This window comes from Physella acuta, unplaced genomic scaffold (genome assembly GCF_028476545.2).
Source record: "Physella acuta isolate Inbredline_101_S28 unplaced genomic scaffold, ASM2847654v3 ptg000951l, whole genome shotgun sequence".
Lineage (NCBI taxonomy): Eukaryota > Metazoa > Mollusca > Gastropoda > Physidae > Physella > Physella acuta.
Genome location: NW_026732468.1, coordinates 247,240 through 274,637, shown reverse-complemented (window position 1 = coordinate 274,637; position 27,398 = coordinate 247,240). Strand labels below are relative to the sequence as shown.

The 27,398-nt window shown below is 42.1% G+C and overlaps 1 protein-coding gene across 2 annotated transcripts in view; it reads right to left on the bottom strand.

Moving 5' to 3' along the window:
- Positions 1-1,721: 1,721 nt before the first annotated feature.
- LOC131953774 (uncharacterized) overlaps positions 1,722-27,398 on the bottom strand; it is a 42,208-nt gene continuing 16,531 nt past the window's right edge. For both annotated transcript variants that reach the window (XM_059317142.1, XM_059317143.1), the window contains exons 3-19: positions 23,133-23,278; positions 21,868-21,997; positions 21,221-21,433; positions 17,724-17,918; positions 16,773-16,988; positions 16,394-16,546; positions 12,739-13,020; positions 12,432-12,647; positions 11,494-11,688; positions 10,919-11,207; positions 9,385-9,575; positions 6,473-6,609; positions 4,572-4,764; positions 4,221-4,377; positions 3,638-3,783; positions 2,747-2,895; positions 1,722-2,233 (exon numbers count right to left, since the gene is read on the bottom strand). In XM_059317142.1, coding sequence (XP_059173125.1) covers positions 2,111-2,233; positions 2,747-2,895; positions 3,638-3,783; positions 4,221-4,377; positions 4,572-4,764; positions 6,473-6,609; positions 9,385-9,575; positions 10,919-11,207; positions 11,494-11,688; positions 12,432-12,647; positions 12,739-13,020; positions 16,394-16,546; positions 16,773-16,988; positions 17,724-17,918; positions 21,221-21,433; positions 21,868-21,997; positions 23,133-23,278 — 3,131 coding nt within the window. In that variant the 3' untranslated portion in view covers positions 1,722-2,110. The remainder of the gene's footprint in view (positions 2,234-2,746; positions 2,896-3,637; positions 3,784-4,220; positions 4,378-4,571; positions 4,765-6,472; positions 6,610-9,384; positions 9,576-10,918; positions 11,208-11,493; positions 11,689-12,431; positions 12,648-12,738; positions 13,021-16,393; positions 16,547-16,772; positions 16,989-17,723; positions 17,919-21,220; positions 21,434-21,867; positions 21,998-23,132; positions 23,279-27,398) is intronic.

Below are 27,398 nucleotides of genomic sequence, written 5' to 3'. Positions count from 1 at the left end.
ATTACATTACAATTATTATTAGTTAATGAACACGACAGGAAATCCCATCAAGTCTCGAGGTCGTCTGTTAAGGTGCGAAAACTCTTGCAATGTTGAGTTAAACATTGAATATATCCCTTGGTAGTCAACGAGTTAAACATTGACTATATCCCTTGGTAGTCAATGAGTTAAACATTGAATATATCCCTTGGTAGTCAATGAGTTAAACATTGAAAATATCCCTTGATAGTCAATGAGTTAAACATTGAATATATCCCTTGGTAGTCAATGAGTTAAACATTGAATATATCCCTTGGTAGTCAATGAGTTAAACATTGAATATATCCCTTGGTAGCCAATCTCACTTTTGTTTAGGTCTTTCACTGAGAGAGTTGACAGTCAGACAATGCAGGTGACAGGAGACAGCTCAGACATACGTCTGAAAACTTCGGCCTTAAAAACGTCAGTCAAAGTCTGATTGTATCCTTTAAAACGACCGAACTGGATTTAAAAATTATTCACATATTAATCTGTTTCAAACAGACCATTTAATGGAGAACATGTACCCAGAACATATCCAGTACTAAAGTAGCACGAATGTCTATGGATCATGTATATCCAATTGTCCAAAGCACGCTTGAAATTGTGAACAGTTCGACGAAATATTGAAAAAAATGTAGAGGCAATAAACAACTTCAGAGAAATCCACAGGAAAAGTTTTTGAACCCAAAACAAGAAGGGGTAGAGCCTATAGCCATATAACAAGAAGGGGTGGAGCCTATAGCCACATAACAAGAAGGGGTGGAGCCTATAGCCACATAACAAGAAGGGGTGGAGCCTATAGCCACATAACAAGAAGGGGTGGAGCCTATAGCCACATAACAAGAAGGGGTGGAGCCTATAGCCACATAACAAGAAGGGGTGGAGCCTATAGCCACATAACAAGAAGGGGTAGAGCCTATAGCCATATAACAAGAAGGGGTGGAGCCTATAGCCACATAACAAGAAGGGGTGGAGCCTATAGCCACATAACAAGAAGGGGTGGAGCCTATAGCCACATAACAAGAAGGGGTGGAGCCTATAGCCACATAACAAGAAGGGGTAGAGCCTATAGCCCCATAACAAGAAGGGGTGGAGCCTATAGCCACATAACAAGAAGGGGTGGAGCCTATAGCCACATAACAAGAAGGGGTGGAGCCTATAGCCACATAACAAGAAGGGGTGGAGCCTATAGCCACATAACAAGAAGGGGTGGAGCCTATAGCCACATAACAAGAAGGGGTGGAGCCTATAGCCACATAACAAGAAGGGGTGGAGCCTATAGCCAAATAACAAGAAGGGGTGGAGCCTATAGCCACATAACAAGAAGGGGTGGAGCCTATAGCCACATAACAAGAAGGGGTGGAGCCTATAGCCACATAACAAGAAGGGGTGGAGCCTATAGCCACATAACAAGAAGGGATGGAGCCTATAGCCCCATAACAAGAAGGGGTGGAGCCTATAGCCACATAACAAGAAGGGGTGGAGCCTATAGCCAAATAACAAGAAGGGGTGGAGCCTATAGCCACATAACAAGAAGGGGTGGAGCCTATAGCCACATAACAAGAAGGGGTGGAGCCTATAGCCACATAACAAGAAGAGGTGGAGCCTATAGCCACATAACAAGAAGGGATGGAGCCTATAGCCACATAACAAGAAGGGGTGGAGCCTATAGCCACATAACAAGAAGGGGTGGAGCCTATAGCCACATAACAAGAAGGGGTGGAGCCTATAGCCACATACCAAGAAGGGGTGGAGCTTATAGCCACACCCCCTCTTATTTGTCGGAGAACTTAACACAAACTCTACTCAGCATGTCTCTGGTCCAGAAGTCAAGGGACAAATTGTTTGTGGACCAAATGTCGCTGGTAAATATGTCGTGTAGACCAAATGTCGCTGGTAAATATGTCGTGTGGACCAAATGTCGCTGGCAAAATGTCGTGTGGACAGGTTGTAATGGGCCCATATTTTTATAAAAAACGGGCAATGCTGGTTCTCTCCCATCCATTATAAAATGCTGGATGCCTGCCGTAAATAAAACATATGCTGGATGACTGACGTAAATATGACGGATGAAAATACTACTAATGGTTCACAAATCTTTATGCATATCGGTGCCTGGTGTTGTCAGTGTGGGGGTGACTGAAGGGGTCATCGAAGGGGTCATCGAAGGGGTCATCGAAGGGGTCTCGATGTTGTTATTTTCCATTTGAATCTGAAATCATGTGTGGAACAGCTTGTCAATCAGAGCACACAGTATGGCCTAGATGTGTACACAATGCTAACATGACCTAGAGGTGTACTCAATGTTAACATGACCTAGAGGTGTACACAATGTTAACATGACCTAGATGTGTACACAATGTTAACATGACCTAGATTGGTACACAATGTTTACATGACCTAGATGTGTACACAATGTTAACATGACCTCGATGTCTACACAATGTTAACATGACCTAGATGTCTACACAATGTTAACATGACCTAGATGTCTACACAATGTTAGGAATAAAATGTTATTAAGTTGTGGACTAAACTATCAGATTTTAACAAGACAACTGGTGTTGTAATTAAACATTGTTAAATGCCCATCTAGACGCAGTGGACAGTCAGCCCTATCACGTTATTTGTGACGAGCAAGGAACGACAACTCACCCCAAATGTTTTACGAGCAAGGAATGACAACTCACCCCAAATGTTTTACGAGCAAGGAACGACAACTCACCCCAAATGTTTTGTTCTCAAACCCAGTGGCGTCCCCTTTCCTCTTGCTGCGGCGCCACATGAAGCACGTGACGACGACGGCGGTGATGCTGATGGTGGAGACGAAGCACGTGATGATGACGGCGACAAGCAGCTCAGTCGACACGTTCTCTGTGGAGGGTAAGCACGTCATCTTATGGGTGGCAGCTGATGGAGGGGGGGTACGGCATCTCATGGGTGGCAGCTGATGGAGGGGGGTACGGCATCTCATGGGTGGCAGCTGATGGGGGGGGGGGGCACGGCATCTCATGGGTGGCAGATGATGGGGGGGGGGGGTACGGCATCTCATGGGTGGCAGCTGATGGAGGGGGGTACGGCATCTCATGGGTGGCAGCTGATGGGGGGGGGGGGGCACGGCATCTCATGGGTGGCAGATGATGGGGGGGGGGGACGGGTGGGGGGCGGCATCTCATGGGTGGCAGATGATGGGGGGGGGACGGGTGGGGGGACGGGTGGGGGGACGGCATCTTATGGGTGGCAGCTGACAGGGGTAGGGGTATATATATATATATATATATATATATATATATATATATATATATATATATATATATATATATATATATATATATATATATATATATATATATATATATATATATATATATATATATATATATATATATATATATATATATATATATATATATATATATATAACATCGACAATTTGAGGACCTGATGAAAATTTTCAGGAAATAGTTAAGTCAAGAGGAAACAACTGCAGTTAATGTTTTTTTTTTAAATTACTGTTGTCTGACTGTTGTCTGACTGTTGTCTGACTGTTGTCTGACTGTTGTCTGACTGTTGTCTGACTGTTGTCTGACTGTTGTCTGACTGTTGTCTGACTTACTGTTAGCTTTAGTGACGAAGTAGATGGCACCAGACGAGACAGTCCAGCCAGGTCGTGCTGACACGCTGACCTCTGCTACGTAAGCCGTGTCCGAGTTGAGACCGACCAGTTCCACCTGGCTCTGGTTCCTGTATGGCACCTTCTGTCTGCAGGTGAGATACAGGTAACGTGTGTCTGACGGAGGCTTGTGGTTGAAACACTAACAACTTAAAAAAGCTCTATTGATCTTAATTTCAAAATGTTGTTCTGCTTTATTATCTCTACACGGATTAATATGTATCTCTATGTGCTAAAATGTAACTGCTCTTAGTACGATTCAGTAACATACATTAACATTTAGCAGCATATACACATACATACAATGGCAAATACACATATCAGAATACACACATAGTCAACTACACATAGACACACATAGCAGCACACACGGACATGGTTAAACGCATTGACATACCTATACACAACAAAAGACATACACATAAGCTCACACAGCTTACACACATACTTTTCTACACACAAAGTGAACATACACGTGAAGCCTAACTTGTTCCTATGGCAACTGTCGTTACAACTAACCCCTTACTTGTTGGTATAGTAACTGTCCTGAGCCATCTTGAAGACAATGTTCACTGAATTGAGCTGTGACGTCACCTCGGTCAACGGCTCCCACGTGATATAGGCACAGTTCTCTGAGACCGTGACCTGTTTGACCTTGACCTGGAGCTGGGACCTGTAGTAGCCTGCAACAGTAAACAAAAATTACAAACATTCTGACGAAGACCCATGGTCGAAACATTATGTCCCCTGTGTTTTATTTCTTGAGGTTTTTATGAGACGAAGAGTTGCCGTTCTTTTACAATGGGACCATGAGAGGTATAAAGGGAATGTTTCACAATGGGACCATGAGAGGTATAAAGGGAATGTTCCGACTCACTTGGTCTGGGACTGGTCAGAAAACTGACCTCCCCGACTGTCCACTTCCCCGTGCCTGACCACGGGGTCAAGGCCACGAGCTTGGCCAGAAACTGTTTGTCTGGGAGCAAGGACGTGATGTTGTATGACGTCATTTCCGGTTCCAGTACGCTGCTGGTCAGCCATTGTACCCCGCCCTCGGCCTTGTACTCCACCTGGTGGAAGTTTATTTCATTGGTTTATTTCATTGGTTTATTTCATTGGTTTATTTCATTAGTTTATTGCATTGGTTTATTGCATTGGTTTATTTCATCGGTTTATTTCATTGGTTTATTTCATTGGTTTATTTCATTGGTTTATTGCATTGGTTTATTTCATTGGTTTATTTCATTGGTTTATTTCATTGGTTTATTTCATTGGTTTATTTCATTGGTTTATTTCATTAGTTTATTTCATTGGTTTATTTCATTGGTTTATCTCATTGGTTTATTACATTGGTTTATTTCATTGCTTTATTTCATTGCTTTATTTCATTGGTTTATTTCATTGGTTTATTTCATTGGTTTATTACATTGGTTTATTTCATTGGTTTAGTTCATTGCTTTATTTCATTGGTTTATTTCATTGGTTTATTTCATTGGTTTTTTTCATTGGTTTATTTGATTGGCTTATTTCATTGGTTTATTGCATTGGTTTATTGCATTGGTTTATTTCATTGGTTTATTTCATTGGTTTATTTCATTGGTTTATTACATTGGTTTATTTCATTGGTTTATTGCATTGCTTTATTTTATTGGTTTATTTCATTGGTTTATTTCATTGGTTTATTGCATTGGTTTATTGCATTGGTTTATTGCATTGGTTTATTGCATTGGTTTATTTCATTGGTTTATTTCATTGGTTTATTTCATTGGTTTATTTTATTGGTTTATTTCATTGCTTTATTTCATTGGTTTATTGTATTGGTTTATTTCATTGGTTTATTTTATTGGTTTATTTCTTTGGTTTATTTCATTGGTTTATCTCATTGGTTTATTTCATTGGTTTATTTCATTGGTTTATTACATTGGTTTATTTCATTGGTTTAGTTCATTGCTTTATTTCATTGGTTTATTTCATTGGTTTATTTCATTGGTTTTTTTCATTGGTTTATTTGATTGGCTTATTTCATTGGTTTATTGCATTGGTTTATTGCATTGGTTTATTTCATTGGTTTATTTCATTGGTTTATTTCATTGGTTTATTACATTGGTTTATTTCATTGGTTTATTGCATTGCTTTATTTTATTGGTTTATTTCATTGGTTTATTTCATTGGTTTATTGCATTGGTTTATTGCATTGGTTTATTGCATTGGTTTATTGCATTGGTTTATTTCATTGGTTTATTTCATTGGTTTATTTCATTGGTTTATTTTATTGGTTTATTTCATTGCTTTATTTCATTGGTTTATTGTATTGGTTTATTTCATTGGTTTATTTTATTGGTTTATTTCTTTGGTTTATTTCATTGGTTTATTACATTGGTTTATTTCATTGGTTTATTTCATTGGTTTATTGCATTGGTTTATTTCATTGGTTTATTTCATTAGTTTATTGCATTGGTTTATTTCATTGGTTTATTTTATTGGTTTATTTCATTGGTTTATTTCATTGGTTTATTTCATTGGTTTATTGCATTGGTTTATTGCATTGGTTTATTTCATTGGTTTATTGCATTGGTTTATTTCATTGGTTTATTTCATTGGTTTATTTCATTGGTTTATTTCATTGGTTTATTTCATTGGTTTATTGCATTGGTTTATTTCATTGGTTTATTTCATTGGTTTATTTCATTGGTTTATTTCAGCTAGTGAACATTTTGTTCACAAGATTACATGTGAATGAGAACATAACACGAGATTTTGTTTTGAGGACCAACTCACTTGCAGCCCAGTGACGTCACGAATGTCTTGCGCTCCCAGGAACGCCCACTCCAGAGCTACCGCCGTCGGGGTCAAAGGTCGGGTGGTCAGCTTGACACTCGGCTTGAAGGTCAAGGCCGACTCAATCTCAGAGAGAACTGTGGGTAACGGAAAAACTTTACAGGTCAATATGGATTCTAAGGGGTTAAGTAAGGGTCAGGAAGTGGGTCAAGGTCAGGGGCTGGGTCAAGCTGACACAGTGAACAGACTAAGTGAGTGAAGGAAGAGTAGGTTGAAATCATGTTAAAGTTAACATCAGTAATATGAATCTTTAGCTGATTAAAAAAAATGACTATTTTATGTTATTCATTACCTCCGTTATAAACATTACAACACCAAGGGAGCGAAGCTAAATTGTTTGACAAACTTATAAAATTAATTAAGAATTGTTTTTTTTTTTAAAAATTAGAATACACATTTTTATTAAACGATAGTTAACTAATTTATATCTTTTTTATTTTTGTTTTAAAATTTTTAAATATTAACTTTAAAAGTAGTACAAATCTAAACGTGTACACAAACACAGTAGCTTTATTGCGATAAATGTTGCACATTTAAGATTTTTTAAAATTCATTTATTCAGTTAAAAAATAAAGATTTTATAGAATTTTGGCTCCTCTCACATGAAAGGACAAAAAGGATAAATATCGATGTATGAGACATAATCTTCCCTGCCAATGTGTTTTCATGTTAAAGATTAACACAACGCATAGGTCTGCAACATTTTGAGACGTAAAGATCAACATAACGCATGGGTCGGCAACATTTTGAGACGTAAAGATCAACATAACGCATGGGTCGGCAACATTTGGAGACGTAAAGATCAACATAACGCATGGGTCGGCAACATTTTGAGACGTAAAGATCAACATAACGCATGGGTCGGCAACATTTTGAGACGTAAAGATCAACATAACGCATGGGTCGGCAACATTTTGAGACGTAAAGATCAACATAACGCATGGGTCGGCAACATTTTGAGACGTAAAGATCAACATAACGCATGGGTCGGCAACATTTTGAGACGTAAAGAACAACATAACGCATGGGTCGGCAACATTTTGAGACGTAAAGATCAACATAACGCATGGGTCGGCAACATTTTGAGACGTAAAGATCAACATAACGCATGGGTCGGCAACATTTTGAGACGTAAAGATCAACATAACGCATGGGTCGGCAACATTTTGAGACGTAAAGATCAACATAACGCATGGGTCGGCAACATTTTGAGACGTAAAGATCAACATAACGCATGGGTCGGCAACATTTTGAGACGTAAAGATCAACATAACGCATGGGTCGGCAACATTTTGAGACGTAAAGATCAACATAACGCATGGGTCGGCAACATTTTGAGACGTAAAGATCAACATAACGCATGGGTCGGCAACATTTTGAGACGTAAAGATCAACATAACGCATGGGTCGGCAACATTTTGAGACGGAAGAGCCCAAAGCTACAATTTACACAATTTCCCAGTTAAAAAAAAACCACTTTTATTTTTATATCAATTTTATGATATTTGATTAAGATTAGGTATATATATATATATATATATATATATATATATATATATATATATATATATATATATATATATATATATATATATATATATATAAATTAGTATATACACGTATGTGTATATAAATCTGGCTCATAAATTATTGTTTACATTTTCAAGCAAGCCTCTAGATTTTTATTTGTTATTGGGCTTCTTACTTTACATTTTATATTATGTTCATGCAAGAAAACGCTGGCTCGCATGAATATGTTGACCCGAAGACCGTCAGCACTCCAAATGCCAACTTCTTTACCTCACTGTAGCATCCTGCAAGACTATTCCATGCGTCACATAGTAGGGCTTAAACTCGCGGCATTCCTTTTAGAGCTGTCCAGTGGTGCAGGGAAACGGGCATGTTTTACTGGACCTTCAACTATTTTTACTTGCTCTTGAGTTCTGTGAATTACCGCTATACAAATGTGTTATTTATAAATCCAGCAATTGCATTTGGGTAGAACCAGTATCAGTTCCCAATGGTTCAATGTTAATCTCATTTGTTTTTGTGTTGAGAGGATCTACTATGAACTCCTTAGTACTTGCATTTGCTTTGAATTGCTCAAATCTCTCAGGAATCCATCTTTATAGTAAGCTGAAGTAATTTGATATCAATAGTAGCATTAGTTTCATCACATTTTTCCGATTTTTCGAAATTTAGGTAATTTACCACTCTCCGTGTCTTCAACAAAAACATTTTTTTTTCGAAACAATCTTTTTCTTCTAGCCATGCGTAGGCTGGGTTTTCCTTTCCTTGCAGTTTTACATTTAGCTCGTTTAGTTGCTTTGTTATATCCACCATGAAGTTGAATGTTTCAATTCGGGATGGACAGTTTAATAGGAAGTACATTGATATAGGGAGTCTCTACGGGAATACATAAATGTCTAGTAGACTATAATATGATGTAATTCAAACGTCACGTCAACGTGAACTGTGTCAGGACAGGAGTAGGTTTTATAACGGTAGTCACATCTTATGGACAAGCTCTTTCAAGTTATACTAAAATTCAGTAGCTAGATCTAGTAACAGCAACAGAAATGAGTAACATAATAGCAACAAGTGGGTATCATGAACGTCTGATGACAGCGTTACAACTCAATGTGCGCAGTTTACAGATATTAAAAAAATAAATATTATAACCAGGTCGGGTGATCACGTGACTTTGGTAAAGGTTAACGGCCGTCAGATACAACTGAACCAGGTCAGGTGACTAAGTGAAATTCAATTAACAAAGTTACGGCCCGTAGTAAAATAAAAGGACTCAATTTCAAACAGAAAACAGCCAATCGGAACCCGAGGTTTGAACCTACCGCACGAGCCCCGCCGGTAGTAGAAACCTACGTCACACAAGTAGGTTGGGCCGGTGTACATGACGTCATCAGCAGACTGCACCACGTGACCGTCGTCCAAGGTCAGCTGGAAGGTCACGTTGAGCAGCGACGCCAGCAGACGACCAGCGGCTTCCACCTGCTGGGCTGTCTGCTGCTCCGTGACGTCAGAGCTGAGGACCGGAAGTGGAAACGTGACGTCATAATGTTTGGTTTAATTAATTACTATGGAAAATATAAATAACATCGAGGCGGGGAAGGGGAGACGATGACTACATTAGATGTAGGAACGAACTGATGATGTATATGTGAAAATTGAATGTTCTAGAAATGTTTAAAATCTCTGTCATGTTCTAAAGAGTGTACACACAAGGAACTCAACTGTCGTGAAATGACTAGGATGATATTTAACTGTCTTAGTTCAATCCGCATTGCAATCACTGTCACTCATCAATTCAATGTTTTTATAACAAGTGTAGTGGATCCTTGGCGGTCCATAAGGTAGACGAAGTAGAGTTCATCTGCTTTTGTTCTGCGACAGCGGCGTATGAACAGTTGGTGTGGTTAGCTCAGCCGACACTTTCCCAAACGTGAGTCAGGTACTGATCAGAGCTGGGTGGGCTCAGGGACGTTCTACGGACTCAAGTCTGGGATCCGAACTTAGACCAGCAGTTGTACGCTCTACCACTAGACCAGCAGTTGTACGCTCTACCACTAGACCAGCAGTTGTACGCTCTACCACCAGGCTAGCAGTTGTACGCTCTACCACTAGGCCAGCAGTTGTACGCTCTACCACCAGGCTAGCAGTTGTACGCTCTACCACTAGGCCAGCAGTTGTACGCTCTACCACTAGGCCAGCAGTTGTACGCTCTACCACTAGACCAGCAGTTGTACGCTCTACCACTAGACCAGCAGTTGTACACTCTACCACTAGACCAGCAGTTGTACACTCTACCACTAGGCCAGCAGTTGTACGCTCTACCACTAGACCAGCAGTTGTACGCTCTACCACCAGACCAGCAGTTGTACACTCTACCACTAGACCAGCAGTTGTACGCTCTACCACTAGACCAGCAGTTGTACACTCTACCACTAGACCAGCAGTTGTACGCTCTACCACTAGACCAGCAGTTGTACGCTCTACCACTAGCCCAGCAGTTGTACGCTCTACCACTAGCCCAGCAGTTGTACGCTCTACCACTAGACCAGCAGTTGTACGCTCTACCACTAGACCAGCAGTTGTACGCTCTACCACTAGACCAGCAGTTGTACGCTCTACCACTAGGCCAGCAGTTGTACGCTCTACCACTAGGCTAGCAGTTGTACGCTCTACCACTAGACCAGCAGTTGTACGCTCTACCACTAGGCCAGCAGTTGTACGCTCTACCACTAGACCAACAGTTGTACGCTCTACCACTAGACCAGCAGTTGTACGCTCTACCACTAGACCAGCAGTTGTACGCTCTACCACTAGACCAGCAGTTGTACGCTCTACCACTAGGCCACATAGACTCACCTGAAATTCTTCTGCACGTAGACCACGACCGGTATTTTAGCCGGGTCCGTGCCGGCTGACCGGCGGCTTCGGACCGTGAACTCGTCCGTCTGGGCGACCCCCGGGCACAGGACGGTGGCCTGCACGTGCTGGCAGAGGGTGAGCAGTGTCTGGCTGCCCGCACACGACGCCTGCACGCGCGCTAGCAGCTGCTGCCTCACGCTGGCACCAAAGCTGGAGACGGGGGTTCGACACCCGCCCAGAAGGTGGAGAAGGATTGAGGACTTGACGCCGTAGGGAGGGTGAGACTCTGTGGGGTGGGGGAGGGGGGTGGAAGGTGAAAAGTTATGGAGGTGTGTCAACAGAGTATAAGGATATTTATTTTGTTCTCAACTATATCAACTTGCGGACACATTTCATAGACACAACACACCTAACGGACACATCTCATGGACACACCCAACGGACACACCTGACGGATACACCTAACGGACACACTTGACTGAGCGGACACACCTAACGGACACACCTGACTGAGCGGACACACCTCACGGATACGACACACCTAGCAGACACACCCAGAAGACACAACTGACCTAACGGACACATCCACTGCGGACAACACTGTCCACTAACGTTGACCAGCTGGCAGCTAGGCCGGGGTGAGGTACCAGCAGGTGGGCAGACAGAGGTGCAGTGAACCGTGGCGTTGTCGCACGTGCACACCTGACACGCCTCCGTGAGCGACTGGCCGTCAGACAACATGACGCCATGGTGAAGGCACCCTGGGGCTGGAGGAGACACGTCAAAATGGCGGACAGGTTAGAGAAACTTTGGTATCTCTGTTGTCATGAAGTTGTGTGTCGAACACAAACTAAGGTCATAACTAACGTTAGCATAAGTTATCCATAGGCTGACCATGTACTTTTGTTTTAGTGATGTTTACATATAACTGTTGCTGTTTACTAATCCAACTTTACCTGTTCCTGTTGACTAATCCCACTTGACCTGTTCTTGTTGACTAATCCCACTTTACCTGCGGTTGACTAATCCCACTTTACCTGCTGTTGACTAATCCCACTTTACCTGCTGTTGACTAATCCCACTTTACCTGCTGTTGACTAATCCCACTTTACCTGCTGTTGACTAATCCCACTTTACCTGCTGTTGACTAATCCCACTTGACCTGCTGTTGACTAATCCCACTTGACCTGCTGTTGACTAATCCCACTTGACCTGCTGTTGACTAATCCCACTTGACCTGCTGTTGACTAATCCCACTGTACCTGCTGTTGACTAATCCCACTGTACCTGCTGTTGACTAATCCCACTGTACCTGCTGTTGACTAATCCCACTTGACCTGCTGTTTACTAATCCCACTTGACCTGCTGTTGACTAATCCCACTTGACCTGCTGTTTACTAATCCCACTTGACCTGCTGTTGACTAATCCCACTTGACCTGCTGTTGACTAATCCCACTTGACCTACTGTTGACTAATCCCACTTGACCTGAACTGACCAACGACACTCACCTGAAGGTCTGCACCCCCACCTGGGACAGCACTCCTCCCCCGTCTGCTCCAGGTGGGGGTGGGGGCAGGTGGTGGACGCAGCCAGCACGTGGTGCTCCGACTCGCAGAGACTCTGGCACAAGACCTGACCAAGGTGGCACCGACACGACTGGCCGCAGGCACTGGACACAGCCTCGTTGTGGGGGATCTCTTTGCCGTCCCGGAAACAGGAAGTGTCTGGGTGGAAGTACACGGGGAACGCCGTTACTTATTTAGTGAATAAGTTAACCATGAGTTTGACACCATTTAACTTTGGTTGAACACTCACCATTGCCCAGCGGTTTAGTCTTGACCACGACCATCATGGAGATCTTCGTGTCGCTGTAGTTGAGCTGAGCTTGACCGCCGGCCGCCATGTCGTGTCGGATAGAGTCCAGGGGGATGATCTTGACGTAGTAGGTCGTGTCGGGGTGCATGCCGGACAGCGTGACGTAGGCGCGGCCGCCCACCACAATGGCGCTGTCACGTGACAAGGTCTCCTCGACCTGGATTGGCTGGTCGTGCTGGAGGACGACGTCGATTGGTTGAACCTGTCGGCTCTGCCACGTGACTGGGGACACCGGGTCATCAGGTTAGTCAGGAGGGTTGTAGGTGGGTTGTAGGTGGGTTGTTGTTGGGTTGTTGGTGGGTTGTAGGTGGGTTGTAGGTGGGTTGTAGGTGGGTTGTTGTTGGGTTGTTGGTGGGTTGTAGGTGGGTTGTAGGTGGGTTGTAGGTGGGTTGTAGGTGGGTTGTAGGTAGGTTGTTGGTGGGTTGTAGGTGGGTTGTTGGTGGGTGGGTTGTAGGTGGGTTGTTGGTGGGTTGTTGGTGGGTTGTTGTTGGGTTGTTGGTGGGTTGTTGGTGGGTTGTTGGTGGGTTGTAGGTGGGTTGTTGGTGGGTTGTAGGTGGGTGGGTTGTAGGTGGGTTGTAGGTGGGTTGTTGGTGGGTTGTAGGTGGGTTGTTGGTGGGTTGTAGGTGGGTTGTAGGTGGGTTGTAGGTGGGTTGTTGGTGGGTTGTAGGTGGGTTGTTGGTGGGTTGTAGGTGGGTTGTAGGTGGGTTGTTGGTGGGTTGTAGGTGGGTTGTAGGTGGGTTGTTGGTGGGTTGTTGGTGGGTTGTTGGTGGGTTGTAGGTGGGTTGTTGGTGGGTTGTTGGTGGGTTGTTGGTGGGTTGTAGGTGGGTTGTAGGTGGGTTGTAGGTGGGTTGTTGGTGGGTGGGTTGTAGGTGGGTTGTTGGTGGGTTGTAGGTGGGTTGTAGGTGGGTTGTTGGTGGGTTGTTGATGGGTGGGTTGTAGGTGGGTTGTTGGTGGGTTGTTGGTGGGTTGTAGGTGGGTTGTAGGTGGGTTGTAGGTGGGTTGTAGGTGGGTTGTTGGTGGGTTGTTGGTGGGTTGTTGGAGGGTTGTTGGAGGGTTGTAGGTTGGTGGGTTGTTGGTGGGTGGGTTGTAGGTGGGTTGTAGGTGGGTTGTAGGTGGGTTGTAGGTGGGATGTAGGTGGGTTGTTGGTGGGTTGTAGGTGGGTTGTTGGTGGGTGGGTTGTTGGTGGGTTGTAGGTGGGTTGTAGGTGGGTTGTAGGTGGGTTGTTGGTGGGTTGTAGGTGGGTTGTAGGTGGGTTGTAGGTGGGTTGTAGGTGGGTTGTAGGTGGGTTGTTGGTGGGTTGTAGGTGGGTTGTAGGTGGGTTGTAGGTGGGTTGTAGGTGGGTTGTAGGTGGGTTGTAGGTGGGTTGTAGGTGGGTTGTAGGTGGGTTGTAGGTGGGTTGTAGGTGGGTTGTAGGTGGGTTGTAGGTGGGTTGTAGGTGGGTTGTTGGTGGGTTGTTGGTGGATGTAGGTGGGTTGTTGGTGGGTTGTAGGTGGGTTGGGGGAGGTTTGGTGTGCAGGTATATACCGACAGGTTTGGGGATGTATAGTTACAGAGTGGAGTTATGGGCGAGTGGTAATATAAGAGGGGGTGATGATGTGGGGTAGTGTGGGGACTATCAGTGTGGGACAATATTTATTTGGTGGGGGGGGGGGGGAGCAATACTAGCAGGTGTGATCAAAGGGGTGGGGTTCTACTAAAAGCGTAGTATGAAGATGGATACAATGACTGTGCTAAAGACTACCACATTTAAAGTAATAAGCCGGTACAGGTAACTGAGTTAATTCCTACAGGTCAGTGAATGAATCCTTACAGGTGAGTGAATTAATCCCTACAGTTGAGTGAATTAATCCCTACAGATGAGTGCATTAATGCCTACAGGTGAGTGCATTAATCCCTACAGGTGAGTGAATTAATCCCTACAGGTGAGTGAATTAATCCCTACAGGTGAGTGAATTAATCCCTACAGGTGAGTAAATTAATCCCTACAGGTGAGTGAATTAATCCCTACAGATGAGTGCATTAATGCCTACAGGTGAGTGCATTAATCCCTACAGGTGAGTGAATTAATCCCTACAGATGAGTGCATTAATGCCTACAGGTGAGTGAATTAATCCCTACAGGTGAGTGAATTAATCCCTACAGGTGAGTGAATTAATCCCTACAGATGAGTACATTAATGCCTACAGGTGAGTGCATTAATCCCTACAGGTGAGTGAATTAATCCCTACAGATGAGTGCATTAATGCCTACAGGTGAGTGAATTAATCCCTACAGGTGAGTGAATTAATCCCTACAGGTGAGTGCATTAATCCCTACAGGTGAGTGAATTAATCCCTACAGGTGAGTGAATTAATCCCTACAGGTGAGTGCATTAATCCCTACAGGTGAGTGAATTAATCCCTACAGGTGAGTGCATTAATCCCTACAGGTGAGTGAATTAATCCCTACAGGTGAGTGCATTAATGCCTACAGGTGAGTGAATTAATCCCTACAGGTGAGTGAATTAATCCCTACAGGTGAGTGCATTAATCCCTACAGGTGAGTGAATTAATCCTTACAGGTGAGTGAATTAATCCCTACAGGTGAGTGAATTAATCCCTACAGGTGAGTGCATTAATCCCTACAGGTGAGTGAATTAATCCCTACAGGTGAGTGAATTAATCCCTACAGGTGAGTGAATTAATCCCTACAGGTGAGTGCATTAATCCCTACAGGTGAGTGAATTAATCCCTACAGATGAGTGCATTAATGCCTACAGGTGAGTGAATTAATCCCTACAGGTGAGTGAATTAATCCCTACAGGTGAGTGAATTAATCCCTACAGATGAGTGCATTAATCCCTACAGGTGAGTGAATTAATCCCTACAGATGAGTGCATTAATCCCTACAGGTGAGTGAATTAATCCCTACAGGTGAGTGAATTAATCCCTACAGGTGAGTGAATTAATCCCTACAGGTGAGTGAATTAATCCCTACAGATGAGTGCATTAATCCCTACAGGTGAGTGAATTAATCCCTACAGGTGAGTGCATTAATCCCTACAGAGGAGTGAATTAATCCCTACAGGTGAGTGAATTAATCCCTACAGGTGAGTGAATTAATCCCTACAGGTGAGTGCATTAATCCCTACAGGTGAGTGAATTAATCCCTACAGGTGAGTGCATTAATCCCTAGAGGTGAGTGAATTAATCCCTAAAGGTGAGTGCATTAATCCCTACAGGTGAGTGAATTAATCCCTACAGGTGAGTGAATTAATCCCTACAGGTGAGTGCATTAATCCCTACAGGTGAGTGCATTAATCCCTACAGGTGAGTGAATTAATCCCTACAGGTGAGTGCATTAATCCCTAGAGGTGAGTGAATTAATCCCTACAGGTTAGTGCATTAACCCCTACAGGCGAGTGCATTAATCCCTACAGGTTAGTGCATTAATCCCTAGAGGTGGGTGAATTAATCCCTACAGGTGAGTGAATTAATCCCTACAGGTTAGTGCATTAACCCCTACAGGCGAGTGCATTAATCCCTACAGGTTAGTGCATTAATCCCTAGAGGTGGGTGAATTAATCCCTAGAGGTGAGTGAGGGGAGTCCACCTACCCAAGTGGTCAGTGGCGTTGGCGTAGAGGATCTCGTACTGACAGTACAGCGGCAATCCCTGGTCCACGGGCTGAGGGTCGACCTCAAAACTCAGGGTCAAGGTCATCGGGCTGTAGGACAGCGCGAACATGCGCCGAAGATAATGTGTGATATCTGTAGAGATGACCGATCATCATTTAACAGCAGGAAAAAAAACAACAACTCACGCATACAATTAAAACCACCCTTTACAAAACCCACCAATAAAATTAGATATCACCACGTTACAAAAACCCACCCATCACAAATAAACCACCACTTTAAAAAACCCACCCATCACAAATAAACCACCAACTTTACAAAAACCCACCCATCACGAATAAAAAAAACAGCCACTGACCTAGACTGGGGTCGTAGCAGTGCAGCGTCTCACAGCACCCGTCGCGCCGGATGTGGGGGTCGGGGCAGGCGGCGTCAGGCAGGACCAGCGTCACAGGGACGCACTCTGACGCACACTGTGCACCGTTGACGGAGCTGCACTGGCACAGGCCGCACTGGGAGCTGGTGAAGTACTCCAGGTGGTTGTAGGTTCGATTCTCGTAGTAGCACGTCCCCTCTACAACAGGCAAGGGAAATAATTGGTTTAACGGTTCTCGTAGATTCACGCCTTCTCTACAACAGGCAAGGGAAATAATTGGTTTAACGGTTCTCGTAGATTCACATCCCCTATACAACAGGCAATTTTAATTTATTCAATTAATTCAATGACGGTAACAATAGTAGGCAAGGGAAATTATTGGTTTAACCCATGCAGAACCAAAAAAAAAAAAAAAAAAACTTTTCTTGGAATAAAAAAAATGTTTTTGTTATCCCTGTAACATGTAGATCTAAGCCTGGCTGTTTTGTTTCTTAAACCAATGTTTAGCTGAAAAAAAACATAACAATTTGGCAGCAATGCGAACATTAGAAGTGCGGGTTTTTTTTTTTTACTAGCGAAATGATACGGTAGCAACGATCACGAAAGGGTTAAATAGAACTGTTACTTCAGAAGATTTTTTAATCTATTTGCTATAATTATATCCATTCTACAGCAACGAACTTTTATATTTGTTTGTAAGAAGCTGCTTTATTCAGAGTACACGCAAAAACTTTCAGATTTGGAGTACATTGACTGAGTCAGCTCAGTCGTTTTTAAATACCCAGCATATAATAGTGAGTCATGAGATGATGGGTTACCTCTTTATGTTATCAAGCCATTAATCGCTCAACATGCAGAATTTTATAAGTTCTAATGTGGCATCAAAATATCACCACACAACCACTGCGAGCACCCCCCCCCCCCCCAACTTACCACAGAACCACTCGGGGCAGCATCCCCCCTCCACCTCCCTGCTCTGGGGGTTGGGGCAGGCCAGGGTTGGCTCCATCACCTCACAGAAGTCCGGGTAGGCGCACTCCACCTGCCCGTGGTTGCAGACACAGTTCCGGCACCCCAGGACGAAGTTCTGCCCGTGGGTGAAGCTCGTGTTATCAGCCAGGCAAGGATCTGGGGGAGAGTAGTGGCACCTGATGACGTCATTGGCACACGATACAAGATCCGTCTTGAAACTCCACAGAATTTTATACTTCACTGGATGTTGCCATACTAACGGTCACTAGTGAACATACACATAGTGAAGTATACAAGTGAGCATACACATAGTGAAGTATACAATTGTACATACACATAGTGAAGTATACAAGTGAGCATACACATAGTGAAGTATACAAGTGAGCATACACATAGTGAAGTATACAAGTGAGCATACACATAGTGAAGTATACAAGTGAACATACACATAGTGAAGTATACAATTGTACATACACATAGTGAAGTATACAAGTGAGCATACACATAGTGAAGTATACAAGTGTACATACACATAGTGAAGTATACAAGTGAGCATACACATAGTGAAGTATACAAGTGTACATAAACATAGTGAAGTATACAAGTGTACATACACATAGTGAAGTATACAAGTGTACATACACATAGTGAAGTATACAAGTGTACATACACATAGTGAAGTATACAAGTGAGCATACACATAGTGAAGTATACAAGTGAGCATACACATAGTGAAGTATACAAGTGTACATACACATAGTGAAGTATACAAGTGTACATACACATAGTGAAGTATACAAGTGAGCATACACATAGTGAAGTATACAAGTGTACATACACATAGTGAAGTATACAAGTGAGCATACACATAGTGAAGTATACAAGTGAGCATACACATAGTGAAGTATACAAGTGAGCATACACATAGTGAAGTATACAAGTGAGCATACACATAGTGAAGTATACAAGTGTACATACACATAGTGAAGTATACAAGTGAGCATACACATAGTGAAGTATACAAGTGAGCATACACATAGTGAAGTATACAAGTGTACATACACATAGTGAAGTATACAAGTGTACATACACATAGTGAAGTATACAAGTGTACATACACATAGTGAAGTATACAAGTGTACATACACATAGTGAAGTATACAAGTGAGCATACACATAGTGAAGTATACAAGTGTACATACACATAGTGAAGTATACAAGTGAGCATACACATAGTGAAGTATACAAGTGTACATACACATAGTGAAGTATACAAGTGTACATACACATAGTGAAGTATACAAGTGAGCATACACATAGTGAAGTATACAAGTGAGCATACACATAGTGAAGTATACAAGTGTACATACACATAGTGAAGTATACAAGTGAGCATACACATAGTGAAGTATACAAGTGAGCATACACATAGTGAAGTATACAAGTGAGCATACACATAGTGAAGTATACAAGTGTACATACACATAGTGAAGTATACAAGTGAGCATACACATAGTGAAGTATACAAGTGAGCATACACATAGTGAAGTATACAAGTGTACATACACATAGTGAAGTATACAAGTGTACATACACATAGTGAAGTATACAAGTGTACATACACATAGTGAAGTATACAAGTGTACATACACATAGTGAAGTATACAAGTGAGCATACACATAGTGAAGTATACAAGTGAGCATACACATAGTGAAGTATACAAGTGAGCATACACATAGTGAAGTATACAAGTGTACATACACATAGTGAAGTATACAAGTGTACATACACATAGTGAAGTATACAAGTGTACATACACATAGTGAAGTATACAAGTGTACATACACATAGTGAAGTATACAAGTGAGCATACACATAGTGAAGTATACAAGTGAACATACACATAGTGAAGTATACAAGCGTACATACACATAGTGAAGTATACAAGTGTACATACACATAGTGAAGTATACAAGTGTACATACACATAGTGAAGTATACAAGTGAGCATACACATAGTGAAGTATACAAGTGAGCATACACATAGTGAAGTATACAAGTGAGCATACACATAGTGAAGTATACAAGTGTACATACACATAGTGAAGTATACAAGTGTACATACACATAGTGAAGTATACAAGTGAGCATACACATAGTGAAGTATACAAGTGAGCATACACATAGTGAAGTATACAAGTGAGCATACACATAGTGAAGTATACAAGTGTACATACACATAGTGAGGTATACAAGTGTACATACACATAGTGAATTATACAAGTGTACATACACATAGTGAAGTATACAAGTGAGCATACACATAGTGAAGTATACAAGTGAGCATACACATAGTGAAGTATACAAGTGTACATACACATAGTGAAGTATACAAGTGTACATACACATAGTGAAGTATACAAGTGTACATACACATAGTGAAGTATACAAATGTACATACACATAGTGAAGTATACAAGTGTACATACACATAGTGAAGTATACAAGTGTACATACACATAGTGAAGTATACAAGTGTACATACACATAGTGAAGTATACAAGTGTACATACACATAGTGAAGTATACAAGTGAGCATACACATAGTGAAGTATACAAGTGAGCATACACATAGTGAAGTATACAAGTGTACATACACATAGTGAAGTATACAAGTGAGCATACACATAGTGAAGTATACAAGTGAACATACACATAGTGAAGTATACAATTGTACATACACATAGTGAAGTATACAAGTGAGCATACACATAGTGAAGTATACAAGTGAACATACACATAGTGAAGTATACAATTGTACATACACATAGTGAAGTATACAAGTGAGCATACACATAGTGAAGTATACAAGTGAACATACACATAGTGAAGTATACAATTGTACATACACATAGTGAAGTATACAAGTGTACATACACATAGTGAAGTATACAAGTGTACATACACATAGTGAAGTATACAAGTGTACAAACACATATACTAATGTAGATACAGAAAACTAAGAACTTTACATTTGAGCTGAAGTGATGAGTTATGGGAAAAGCGGATACATATAAACAGGAAGAATTGTGGGTATGACAAATGGGTAGGTGGTGAAGATTATATATATATATATATATATATATATATATATATATATATATATATATATATATGTGTGTGTGTGTGTGTGTGTTTGTATGTCAGTGTGTGTATGTGTGCGTGTGTGTGTGTGTGTTTGTATGTCAGTGTGTGTATGTGTGCGTGTGTGTGTGTTAGTGTTCGTGTGTGGGTGTTTGTGTTAGTGTTAGTGTGTGTATGCGTGTGTGTATGTGTGTATGTGTGTGTGTGTGGTTTTGTATGTTAGTGTTTGTGTGTGGGTGTTGTGTTAGTGTTCGTGTTTGTGTTTGTGTTCGTGTGTATATGTGTATGTGTGTGCGTGTTTGTATACACTAACCACTCGGTACAGGACACACCAGCCTGTAGGTGCAACACTCCTCTATGATCACGTGACACCCGGGTTCTGGCAGCTCGGGTATGCCGACCTCTGGGCAGAGCGGGTCACAGCGCACCTCGCCATCAGCCAAGCACGTGCAGTTGTCCTCACACTCGTGCGTGAACTGCTCACCCACGTAGTACTGTAGCCCGTTGTTCTCACACCACTCGGCGGCTGTAGAGGGGGGGGAGGGGGCAGTCGGTTATTTAGTTTGACCATGGGCGATAGTGTAATTAAACAAATAATGGTCAATTTCTACCAGATAGATATTTAACGTCATAACTATTTCTTTTCTAAAAAACCTAACCAATTATAAATTGTAAAAAGCTTGAAAAAAAGTTTTTTTTTCATTGTAGATGAATAACGAAAAAATAACCGACAAGTTAAATTACGACTAGTTAATGAATGACAGACAACGAATGATAGATAACTGATGACAGACAATGAATGAAAAATTAATGAATGACAGTTATGAAGGACATATCATAAATGACAGATACTGAATTATTAGTTTTTGAATGTCAGTTTATGAATGTCAGTTTATAAATTACAAATAAAGAATGACAGATAATAAACGACAAGTGAATGAACGCCAATGCCAGACTTACGTGACGTGTCCACGATGACCGTCTCTGACGTGTTGCCCAGTCTGGTGCCGGTCAGCCAGAAGGAGACCTTGAGCAGGTAGACGGTGCCAGGGGTCAAGTTCTTGACCGTTCCACTTGGACGCTCCCCCATCTGGAATCAGGGTAGAGTGGAGAACATTCATTGAACACATGTCACACGCAATGTCACAGATACATGTCGCACATAAATGTCACAGAAATATGTCACACATAAATGTCACAGAAATATGTCACACAACATGTCACAGACACAGGTCACACATAAATGTCACAGAAACATGTCACATAAATGTCACAGAAATATGTCACAAATAAATGTCACAGAAATATGTCACAAATAAATGTCACAGAAATATGTCACAAATAAATGTCACAGAAACATGTCACATAAATGTCACAGAAATATGTCACAAATAAATGTCACAGAAATATGTCACAAATAAATGTCACAGAAATATGTCACAAATAAATGTCACAGAAATATGTCACAAATAAATGTCACAGAAATATGTCACAAATAAATGTCACAGAAAAATGTCACAAATAAGTGTCACAGAAACATGTCACATAAATGTCACAGAAATATGTCACAAATAAATGTCACAGAAAAATGTTCGAGAAAAATTCATTGAAACTATCACAGGAAAAAAATCAAAGAATAAAATATATTAAAAAGTCACTGGTAATATTATGGCCCCAACTTCCCCCAACCCCCTCCCCGCTACTAAACACAAAAGCACTAGGAATAACACCGAGATGAGTTTTGTTTTTCTACAGATGAGCCCGGCATGACCCAGGTACTGCCCGGCATGACCCAGGTTCTGCCCGGCATGACCCAGGTACTGCCCGGCATGACGCAGGTACTGCCCGGCATGACCCAGGATCTGCACAGCATGACGCAGGTACTGCCCGGCATGACCCAGGATCTGCACAGCATGACCCAGGTACTGCCCGGCATGACCCAGGTTCTGCCCGGCATGACCCAGGTACTGCCCGGCATGACCCAGGATCTGCCCAGCATGACCCAGGTACTGCCCGGCATGACCTGGGTTCTGCCCGGCATGACCCAGGTACTGCCCGGCATGACCCAGGTTCTGCCCGGCATGACCCAGGTACTGCCCGGCATGACCCAGGTACTGCCCGGCATGACCTGGGTTCTGCCCGGCATGACGCAGGTACTGCCCGGCATGACCCAGGTACTGCCCGGCATGACGCAGGTTCTGCCTGTACAATGCTCCAAGACTTACGTCTCTCGTGTCCCAGTCGGTAACGTCCAGGTGATGACGCCACTTCCGGTACAGCACCACGTACTCGAACTCCCCGTGAGCGAAGTGGTTCCACGCCAAGGAAAGCGACCTTGAACTCACTGACGTCACCGTCACGTTGTAGCGACCTGTAGTGGGTTAACAGACACAAATTTTAGTGGTTTTCAGAGAGTGGAGGGTCAATAAGGGGAGGTGACTTGTGTTGGGGGTTTTTGGTCTTTTTTTCTCCTCGGGGGAGAGGCATAGGGGACTAGAAAAAAATTTCACGTGAATTCACTTAAAATTTCAATATATATTATATTTTCCTTCTATTTCATCTGAGAGTTGGGGGGGGGGGGGGTAGTCGAAGACTTGCTGCAAGGGGAGTGGGGGGGTGTCAAGTCGATCAAGCGTTGTAAGCGGCGATTGGTGTTGTGGCGTTTTGGAACCCTCAACATTACTCATCAAACTTTATCCTCTTCTTTTCTTTTTTCTTTTCATGTTTTCCTTTACCTGTCCTCTAAAATACCAGATTCGAATAAACTTTGACTGTGTTACACATTAAAACCCCGTAGACAACAAAACCTTATAAAAAAAACGTGTTTTTACATCATGAACTCACGGTAAAGAAACCACAAACAGCTATTTATAGAAGCGTTGCTTGATTTAACACGAAATAAAGCGACAACACACGTGTAAATGTACTCATGTTTGTGTTGTTAACAGTAGGATCTGGGGGGGGGGGGGGGGAGGGCTGAACAAATAAAAGTTCTGGAAATTGGGAGCTTCAGGCGGTAAAGGATATGCAAAACACAAGGAATAAAGTCACAGGGAATAAAGTCACAGGGAATAAAGTCACAGGGAATACAGTCACAGGGAATAAAGTCACAAGGAATAAAGTCACAGGGAATAAAGTCACAGGGAATAAAGTCACAGGGAATAAAGCCACAGGGAATAAAGCCACAGGGATTAAAGCCACAGATAAGAATTGAAAATCGTAAATAGGGAAATACATCAGTTTGATCAGTTTTTTCGTAGACCTTAATTCCCGCTTCTCTGGCTGTGGTCAGATGTATCTTTTGAATTCATTTAATGGAACGATTTCTTTCAAATTTTTAGATAAGGGCACCTACGATGACAACAGACGAATATTTAATATTAATCAAATAATACATTTTATTTTTCACAAAAAGTAATGTAAACTTTATTTTCTTCTTTTTAGTGCATTATTACATAAAAGCTTGTTATTAAAATGCTTTTAATGCAATTTTTGTTTCAATACTTTAAAACTGTTAATACAACAGAGCTACATGACCAAAAACTATCGCGCACCAAATAAAATAGTTTTAAAATTGTTATATATATAACCCTACCCCAAAGTAGATATGACAATAAATCTAACCAAGAGTAAATATGACACAGACAAAACTATCCCACTGCGGTCAAAGCTCGTGTTATCAATAAACCTAACCCGACTACATAAAACATTAAACCTGACTGTGGTAGATACGACATCAATAAACCTAACCCGACTACATAAAACATTAATAAACCTAACCCGACTACATAAAACATTAATAAAGCTAACCGTGGTAGATACGACATCAATAAACCAAACTCGACTACATAAAACATTAAACCTAACCGTGGTAGATACGACATCAATAAACCTAACCCGACTACATAAAACATTAATAAACCTAACCGTGGTAGATACGACATCAATAAACCTAACCCGACTACATAAAACATTAATAAACCTGACCGTGGTAGATACGACATCAATAAACCTAACCCGACTACATCAAACATTAATAAACCTAACCGTGGTAGATACGACATCAATAAACCTAACCCGACTACATAAAACATTAATAAACCTGACTGTGGTAGATACGACATCAATAAACCCAACCCTTGTAGATATGAAGCCTGAATCATCAAACTCTGCTTTCCTTTTAGGATCCAGTGGAGTGCAGAGCTACACCTACCACGTAAGCCGGATGTTAAGTCAATTATTTGACTTCAATAAAGTTCAGTCATGTATGATCAAAAGTTCTTGCCTGCTGGCTAGACTCAAGTTATCCAGGTTATGTAAACTCCGCTTGATTGAAGTCATCCAGTTTATATAAACCCAACCCCCTTCATTTTGTGGATCTTGTGATGTCCTAACTTTATTACTAGGGTCGGCATAGAGTGTAGCTGTAGGTACGTTGTAAGGCTGGCATATAGTGTAGCTGTAGGTTCGTTGTAAGGGTGGCATATAGTGTAGCTGTAGGTACGTTGTAAGGGTGGAATAGAGTGTAACTGTAGGTACGTAGTTAGGGCTGGCATAGAGTGTAGCTGTAGGTACGTTGTAAGGGTGGCATAGAGTGTAACTGTAGGTACGTTGTAAGGGTGGCATAGAGTGTAGCTGTAGGTACGTTGTATGGCTGGCATATAGTGTAGCTGTAAGTACGTTGTAAGGGTGGAATAGAGTGTAACTGTAGGTACGTTGTAATGGTGGCATAGAGTGTAGCTGTAGGTACTTTGTAAGGCTGGCATAGAGTGTAGCTGTAGGTACGTGTTAAGACAGGAATAGAGTGCAGCTGTAAGTACGCTGTAAGGCTAGCATAGAGTGTAGCTGTGGGTACGTTGTAAGGGTGGCATAGAGTGTAGCTGTAGGTAAGGGTGGCATAGAGTGTAGCTATAGTACGTTGTAAGGCTGGCATAGAGTGTAGCTGTAGGTACGTTGTAAGGGCTAGCATAGAGTGTAGCTGTAGGTACGTTGTAAGGGCTAGCATAGAGTGTAGCTGTAGGTACGTTGTAATGGTGGCATAGAGTGTAACTGTAGGTACGTTGTAAGGGCTAGCATAGAGTGTAGCTGTAGGTACGTTGTAATGGTGGCATAGAGTGTAACTGTAGGTACGTTGTAAGGCTGGCATAGAGTGTAGCTGTGGGTACGTTGTAAGGGTGGCATAGAGTGTAGCTGTAGGTAAGGGTGGCATAGAGTGTAGCTATAGTACGTTGTAAGGCTGGCATAGAGTGTAGCTGTAGGTACGTTGTAAGGGCTAGCATAGAGTGTAGCTGTAGGTACGTTGTAAGGGCTAGCATAGAGTGTAGCTGTAGGTACGTTGTAATGGTGGCATAGAGTGTAACTGTAGGTACGTTGTAAGGGCTAGCATAGAGTGTAGCTGTAGGTACGTTGTAATGGTGGCATAGAGTGTAACTGTAGGTACGTTGTAAGGCTGGCATAGAGTGTAGCTGTAGGTACGTTGTAAGGGTGGCATAGAGTGTAGCTGTAGGTACGTTGTAAGGCTAGCATAGAGTGTAGCTGTAGGTACGTTGTAAGGGTGGCATAGAGTGTAGCTGTAGGTACGTTGTAAGGTTGGCATAGAGTGTAGCTGTAGGTACGTTGTAAGGTTGGCATAGAGTGTAGCTGTAGGTACGTTGTTAGGGCTAGCATAGAGTGTAGCTGTAGGTACGTTGTAAGGGTGGCATAGAGTGTAGCTGTAGGTACGTTGTAAGGGCTGGCATAGAGTGTAGCTGTAGGTACGTTGTAAGGGCTAGCATAGAGTGTAGCTGTATGTACGTTGTAAGGGCTGGCATAGAGTGTAGCTGTAGGTAAGGGTGGCATAGAGTCTAGCTGTAGGTACGTTCTAAGGGTGACGAGTTTGGCTTAAAAGAACACGATTATTACGGTGGTTTTAGCATTTATTCGTCATTTTGCCCTGCACAAATATCCCATCACTGGTGTTTAGTGACTCGGTTCCTATAGCAACCGTCAGCTAAATTCTACCGATGACTCTAGCTGAGCTTATATGAGTCAGTCTATCAAAGGATGACGCAACACACTGCTTATAAATACGAATAATTAAGGCGCTTTCTAAATTCAAATTAATACACGAATATGTTAAAAATTAAGATTCAAATTACACTTAATTTCAACTTAAACGTTTGTTAAAAAATTAAGATATTCACATTTCACAAAATCCTAAATTAAACTTTCTTGTATACAAATTATTTGTAATGAAATTAATTTGCCATTTATAAGAATCTGCTTTATCATGCAGCAAAATTTTAAATAAACCTACAGACGTAATTAAGTTCGGACGGACGAACAAACGCACAGACAGACAGACAGACAGACAGACAGACAGACAGACAGACAGACAGACAGACAGACAGACAGACAGACAGACAGACAGACAGACAGACAGCCAGACAGACAGACGGACGGACGGACGGACGGACGGACGGACGGACAGACGGACAGACGGACAGACAGAC